This window comes from Clupea harengus, chromosome 9 (assembly GCF_900700415.2).
Source record: "Clupea harengus chromosome 9, Ch_v2.0.2, whole genome shotgun sequence".
NCBI lineage: Eukaryota > Metazoa > Chordata > Actinopteri > Clupeiformes > Clupeidae > Clupea > Clupea harengus.
Window position 1 is genome coordinate 21,876,533 of NC_045160.1, and position 7,758 is coordinate 21,884,290.

Consider the following 7,758-nt stretch of genomic DNA (forward strand, 5'->3'; position numbering starts at 1 on the left):
AAAAACTAATAGATCACTGCAATATTGTAATACCTTTAATGTGTGTGGTATATTACAAGAAACATCCAGTGTGTATACAATGTATATACTTTATTTCAGTTCCTTTTCTCTGTTTACAGGTGTGTACTATATGGAATGTTGTACTACAGGCTGGGTGGCACATTGTCCTGGGCTAGAAAGGTGGGCAATTTTAATAATAAAAAAAGAAAGAATTCCGACATTCGGAGTAAAATACTTTACAGTTTTACATCAATACAAAGATAAAACAAACAAACCAAAATGGTAAGAGGGAGAAGAAACATGATGCTTAAGACAATTAAGAGCATGTATGCTTGTTAAATTAAATAAGGCAACACTCCACAACATGATTATGTGAACACATCAATCATGGCCTTAGCCTGCCCTGTTGAATCATATGGCATTTACCACCGTCCTTAATGGCACATAAAAACAAACAAACAAACAAACAAAAGCAGCACTCCTGGATAGAAGCCAAAGTGGGTCTGGGTCAGAACCAGCTACTATCCGGGCTGCCACTCACCCCTGGCTGAACTCGGCAGCATTCAGGATGACAGAGAAACTATTTGGGATGAACTGGCATCTCTCATTGTGCCTCGCGTCTTCCTGGGACTAATTGGTGCCGGAGCCCTGACTGGTAGACGACCCAGCATCAGGGCTGAACTTAAAGAGGAGGAAATGAGAAAGACACACAGCACTACAGTCCAGAAAGAGTCCATAAACACTTAATGGCATGAGTTGGCTAATTAAAAGGCTTTTACACACTTCAAGTTTTCAATTATGTTTGCACTTTAAATATATATTTATATATATATTTTTCTTCATTTACTATCTACATAATCACTCTGCAGTTATTTAAGGCTAACCCCTACAACCCACCCCAAATTCCAACCCAAATGACCTTTCACCCCAGCATGTGACCTCCACCCTGCTCCATTCTTTTGACCCCCGCACAGTAAGCAGCCATAGGGCGTCAGAGACTATTTTACTTCAACTGTGCACCCCTTCCCACTGAGAACGGTAACACGTGATTGACACGTCCGGTAGTTTGTAAGAATGCCCACATAAATTGACAGTTTGGTCATTTTAGGTGCTGTGACTTGTGGGGGTGATAGACGAGGAAGGCTGACCTGTGACGGCCCTCTCGCTGGCAAGACAGGTCACTGATTGTAAGGGAATGTCAGGGTTCACACACAGACACCCAAACACCACCAGGGGGAGCCACAGAGGTGGGATGTGTTTGCCTCGTCTAAAGGGTTTTGGTTCCTTTCTGCCCTCAAGCACTAAACAAACAAAGAACGGAAACATCGGAAAAGACACGTACTGTGTATGAATGTGTTATGTCTTCACTGTGGCAATGTGTAAAAGCAGCCTGTGTGGAGACGCAGTCCTACAGTGTCACAGGTGCCAGAGAAAGTTAGTCAGATCAAAGACTTTTGTCAGCCTTTCACTAGAGGGGGTATTCCAAGTACACGGTGTAGTGACTAACCCGGATAAGTGAACTAAAAGAAGTGCCCTATGGCTTTGTTCTGCTAGGAGATTGAAGCCATAGGACTCTCTTTTTGGAGGTTTACCACTTACTCAGAGTTAACCTATCCGGGTTATAGTCACTAAACCACGTGATTGGAATACCCCCCTGCAGTAACACACATGGTAGGCAAAATGTATCGTGTGGTTTGGCCACACAACTAAACTAATTCACAACGCACATCTAGAGAGACTTTGCCCAGCAATGAAAGGCTGTGTGAGAGCACAGGAGAAAAGAAAAACTAAAAAACCTCTTCTCTCGTTTTCATTAGTGGCATTTGGAGCACAACGTTTGACATCACTTCAGCAGACCTGACATCAGTTATTACGTCAATGCAGTTTCAAGGGGCGTGACTGCACAGCAACACACAATAAATCTTTGTCCACAGATGTCCCCACACACACACACACACACACACACACACACACACACACACACACACACACACAGGGCTGTATTTCAAGGATGACAACATGATGTTAATGTACCAATACTACAATCTGTGTAGCCAAACACTTCTGAAATTACACTGAACCTGAGGCCAGCCCATTAGCACGCTCGCTCTCATTCATTGACATGCATTCTTTTCGGGGGCGCAGCAATGCAAGTCAATGCGTGTGTGTTATAATGGTCAGTCTACTTTAACCTTGAACATGTTTGGATGCACAGTCACAATTGGGCTTTGAAAACCATGTTGCTACCCTCAAATATGAGCCAAGAGTCCTAATCCCACCCTACACACAATGGGCTCTAACGGAGTCTCCACTGAGTACAAGCGAATAGGGTTGATGGTATTAGACGTGGAACAGCAGAACACCAACAGAACACTGGTAACAAAGAAGAGAAGAAAAAAAACACACAAAAAAGACATTCTTTGGCAAGAAGCAGTTTGAAATGAGTGTCATTTCAACCTTGTCCACAATAAAATATGCCAATGTCAGGACACACCTACACACAGCCACACACACACACACAGCCACACACACACACAGCCACACACACACCAGTGAAGGCAGAGAAGCTAGTGGTGGACACCCCTGCATTTCTTAATTACCATCCAAGAGGAACATGGCATGCCCTTTTGAGGTTGCACAGTAAGCAGTTGAACACTTCCTGTGAGGTCACAGACACTACAGAGCACTTCCTGTGAAGTCACTTCTTATGAAGTCACAAAGACCGAACGCTTCGATGTCATGACCTTCAACCTGTGACCTCGCAGTCGTCGTCTTTTTTTTTTTTTTTTAGTCCACCAGAGGATGAGGTTGTAAACAGGGCACAGAGCAAAACAATAAACCCAGAAGCACAGAGTGTTGAGGGCAGGATGGGATCCGGTTCTCAGACCCCTGCTCTCTTCCTCTGCTCGTCAGTCCAGCAAACAATAAATAAAACACGCCTGCTGGGGCTCTGCAGAAAGTAGAGATAGAGATGAAGATAAAAGAAAGAGAGGGAGAGGGAGAGAGAGAAAGAGAGAGAAAGAGAAAGAGAAAGAGAGAAAGCTACGGCGACCCCCAAACACTGGAAAATACAAACATCACTCATCAGGGTGCGCTCTCTCTAGTCTCCTCGAGTCCTGATTCTCCACCAGAAATCATTGTTCAGAATCCAGCATCATTTTCAAAGGGACAAAACAACAACAATGACAACAGCAACAACAACATCAGAAAGAAAAAGTCCAGTGCTTAGAAATCTGTCCATTTCCTCAGTTTTCTGCAGGAGCAGACGGGCGTCCCCCCCACCACCCTGGATGGGTGCGGGCAGACGGCACTACCAGACCTCGCAGCGGTGGCCCGAGTTCATGAGGGAGCCGCGAGGGCACTGGAAGTGCTGGGCAAAGTCTGGCGAGTTGGACAGGGTGCCGATGACGCGGTACTTAGGCGGGCTGTGGGAGTCGGTCATCAGGCCCTCGTGGGCGCTCTCTGGGGTCCGCACTGAACACCACACCTGGAGGGAATGAGAGAGAGAGAGAGAGAGGGAGAGAGAGAGAGAGGGGGGGAGGAAATGAGAGAAAGAAAGAGAGAGAGAGAGTGAGTGAGTGAGAAGGAAAAAACCAAGGGGTGTATGAGCTTTTGTAGATTTATTCCCCCCACTTTGTAACATCTGACCAGTATGTGGACAAAAGGGAAAAAAATGAACACAATGAATATGCCTTTTCCCTTACTGGCATCCACATGCTTTAAACCTACTGAGCACACAGGACAGTGTAGTACTGCAGATGATCCCCCAATGTTCCCCCATTCTGAACACTCTCCTCCTCCACCCGTTCCCCTGCTGCGCTCACATCACCGTGAGTCACTGCCCTGAGGACACACACCTGTGCGAAGCCCACGAAGAACAGCTGGTCATTGGTGAGGTTCACAGCTGGGAGTCTCTTCTCCTCTCCGTAGGTCTGCACCCAGGCCTTGTAGGCCTGCAAGTACCACACAAGAGTTCAGCAGAACAACACAAACATCTTCCCACTGCCCAGACATCTTCCCACGGCCCAAACATCTTCCCACTGCCCGTGTCCTCATTATGGAGGTTAGCCAACAAAGCTGTAAAGTTAGGGTTTACAATGGGGATGTTTCCTCTAGCCGTGCGATCCTGAAGTCTAGCTCATAGTCATCCTCCTGACTTCCTGATTCTAGAAATTGACTGTGGAACCTGATGCTAATTGGAAATTCCTATGACATGACTAAACAGCGGAGAGGCTAACATTCATCCCGTGCTTACATGATACGCAGCCTTGAGGCCTCCATTGTCAGCGATGTTCTCTCCAAGGGTCTGTTTGCCGTTGATGCGCTCTCCGTTGATGGTGTACTGGGAGTACTGATCAACCATGCACTCGGTCCGGTTCTTAAAGGCGTCCACAGAGGTATTCTGCCACCACGGTCGAAGGTTCCCGTCCTTGTCATACTCTCTCCCTGTGGGAATAAAGGAAGACATATATAAGCACACACACAATTGTGTGTATTACTTTGTTTTTACAACCAACTGACATCCTGGTGTTTTTATATGAATGCGTATGAAACTGACATCCTGGTGTTTTTATATGAATGCGTATGAAACTGATATCCTGGTGTTTTTATATGAATGCGTATGAAACTGATTTCCGTTGAGTGAAGTGCTTCACTGACCTTGGTCATCGAACGCATGAGTGAGCTCATGCCCCATGACAACTCCAATGCCTCCAAAGTTCAAGGCTCTGGAATATACGCGCGTGCGCACACACACGCACACACACACACACACACACACACACACACAGATATGAGTCCCAAATGTATTTCACACCCCAGATTTCATTTGCACACACATTCCAACACACACACCCACACACTCACTTGGGGTGGTCGTGGGCATAAAAAGGTGCCTGTAGGATGCCTGCGGGGAACACAATGCCATTCTTGGTGGGCATGTAGTAGGCGTTGACTGTGGGAGGAGTCATGCTCCACCTGTGGGAAAGAGTGAGGAATTAATGCACATGATACAGTAGGAGTACACCTTCACACACACACACACACACACACACACACACACACACACCTTCTCTCTCGCACACACACACACGCACGCACATGCGCACACACACACACACACAGACACACACACACACACACACGCACACGCACACGCACACACAAGCACACGCACACACACACACGCAAGCACACGCGCACACGCACGTGTGCGCACACACACACACACACACACAAGCGCACACGCAGACACACACACACACACACACACACACATAGAGGATAGCATCCTTTCTAAAGAGTAAGCATACAGATAGTGTCTCAGATACAGTATGTGTGTCTGTTCCCTCTGTGTGAACTTACTGGTCTCTATTGGGGGGCTTGCGCAACTGGTCGGCCATCACACGGGCGGAGAAGTTGTAGAAGTTCAGCATGTTCTGGAAGAAGTTGTCCTCAGACACGTCATACTGTACGAACAAAAACGCAATGCGACAACACTAATGAGCATTTCAATTATCTGCGTGAAGAACAGCTTCATGCACAGGACTTACAAAGATAATTAAACTCTGCTTCCCTCCAATTTATCCACAAACAGAAATAACGATCTTCCACTGGCCTTCCACATAATGCTTCTCTCATAACGAAGTCATTAGGGGCCTCATTGAGTCCTACTTTGAAGAATATCAGTGAATAAATGTTAAGAATTCCTTCTCTGTGCAGTAGCGAATAGGAGAACCATTCTGTCTCGGGTTGGATGTTAAAGAGCACAGCTCTATTCTGAGCACAATGCCACAGTTTCTGGAGACAGTCACGGCTGCCCAGCACTAAACACATTAAACGCTAATTAGTGCCCGCATCCACTAATGAATGTGCCAGTGTGCTACAGATAGCAAGGCTCCTCCTAATTAGTTTACAGGAGCCTGCCTCGCGTCTAGTGCTGACAGAGGAAGGGGATGCTAGGCAGACAGATGGTGACACCAGCCAAGATATGGCTCAGATATGGCCCTGATGTGGCTCAGATCCGGCCTCGATACGGCCCTGATGTGGCTCATATACGGCTCAGATACGGCAGAATCTGGATCCGTGTCTGTTCCAGAGTTGGGTTCTGCGTGTTGAGGTGAAAGAGAGGGAGAGTGCAGGTGTGGGTCCTCACCCCATCATAGACATCATCCAGCTCCTTAGAGTCCAGGATGAAATCAGGAAATCCGATCATGTCATAGATGGCATCAGCCTGATGAGACACAGGTGCACCAAACATTCATTAGGATTAAATGGATTAACAAACATCTGTATTCACAATGGTAAGGTAAGATGAGGATAGCTTTTATCCAGTGCTTTAAAGTGAACGCAAATTCAAAGATTTCCCGCAACTGTAATTGCAGGTTCAATTTTCGCTTATTAGTGCAATATTTCCGCAAAAGGAAAAAAAAAGCAGTCTTGCATTATTTGCAATTGATATCTATGTAACACTACTATTACTGCATAGTATACCATAAGAAGAATTGTGAGACAGGGCGTCCCACCTTATATTTCATTCTGAATTTTGGAGCCTGATGCCTGTTCGTGTGTGTGTGTGTGTGAGAGTGAGAGAGACAGCCAATCCCGGCTCATCCATTTTACCTTGTCCTTGGCTGCCTGTCGAGTCTGGTCATCCATCCAGTGCAGATTGTTCAGGGACTCCTTAAACGCAGAGCGGATCCCATTGATCATCTCCTCTGCCTTAGGGAATACAGAGAACAAAGAGTGTTAAAAGACAAAACGGGCCAGTAATAACCTTAAGGGTTAACAGTACATGTAGTACTTATGATGACCACACGGTGGCAGTAAAGGTCTTCAGTCCTCTTTGCCACATGGGCAACATCCAAGATGTGCTCAGCGCAACACATTTTACACCTTTCTTTATTACCATGATGTCAATATACTCGTCATGTTATAGCGAATAATGTAATGCCTTTCCCAGTACAGCGGTGTGAGAAGAGAACGGCAGATAAATGAAAAAGTTCTATTTGACTGGAAACCCAGGGTGAGCTCTGAGGAACTGCGTGACACTCTGTACTCACGATCTCCTTGCTCTGTTTATCGAACGTGGCTTTGACAAAGAGGGCGCCGAGGGCGAATCCCAGCGTGTCGTCCGAGTTCCCGATGCAAGTCTGCCACCGAGGTGTGCATGACTGAGAAGAGACAGCGCACGTTGACACACACACACACACACACACACACACACACAAACACAAACACAGACTTAGAACAGCAGACTTTCTCGGAAGGAACAGATTATAAAAAGGTCTACTGAGACGATGTGACATGACCTAAAGCAGACACATGATTGGAGGGTTTGGGGCTGTAAGCTACTTCATTTACATTCATCTACAGCGCAGAGCAGAGCAGAGCAGAGCAGAGCAGACAGGTTCAGACACACACACACAAACTCAACTACACACCTACACACACACACACACACACACACACAAACACACACAGCTACACAACTACACACACAGACACACACACCTTCTTGGTGCCATAGAGACTCTCCAGCAGCTTGTCCTGAGCGTTCTCAAAGCGCTGGTCAAGACTGGACGCCCCCTTCTGCACCAGGTTCCAGATCATGTAGTTATTCAGCAGACTAGGAGAAGGGAGTGATGAAGGGAGGAGAGAGGGAGAGAGGGAGGGAGGGAGGGAGCGGGTGATAGGAAAAAGTAAAAGGAAACAAAACACTGAATAAACCCAAAGCGATTTGAGTAGGAATAAAGACAT

At 46.5% G+C, this 7,758-nt stretch overlaps 1 protein-coding gene across 3 annotated transcripts in view; it reads right to left on the reverse strand.

Moving 5' to 3' along the window:
* Nucleotides 1–75: 75 nt before the first annotated feature.
* Nucleotides 76–7,758, reverse strand: part of ece2b (endothelin converting enzyme 2b) — a 49,367-nt gene continuing 41,684 nt past the window's right edge. For all 3 annotated transcript variants that reach the window (XM_031573824.2, XM_031573825.2, XM_031573826.2), the window contains 10 exons: nt 7,513–7,627; nt 7,062–7,172; nt 6,622–6,720; nt 6,155–6,232; nt 5,365–5,468; nt 4,867–4,977; nt 4,660–4,727; nt 4,256–4,446; nt 3,858–3,953; nt 76–3,487 (listed from right to left, as the gene is read on the reverse strand). In XM_031573824.2, the coding sequence (XP_031429684.1) occupies nt 3,311–3,487; nt 3,858–3,953; nt 4,256–4,446; nt 4,660–4,727; nt 4,867–4,977; nt 5,365–5,468; nt 6,155–6,232; nt 6,622–6,720; nt 7,062–7,172; nt 7,513–7,627 (1,150 nt within the window). In that variant the 3' untranslated portion in view covers nt 76–3,310. The remainder of the gene's footprint in view (nt 3,488–3,857; nt 3,954–4,255; nt 4,447–4,659; nt 4,728–4,866; nt 4,978–5,364; nt 5,469–6,154; nt 6,233–6,621; nt 6,721–7,061; nt 7,173–7,512; nt 7,628–7,758) is intronic.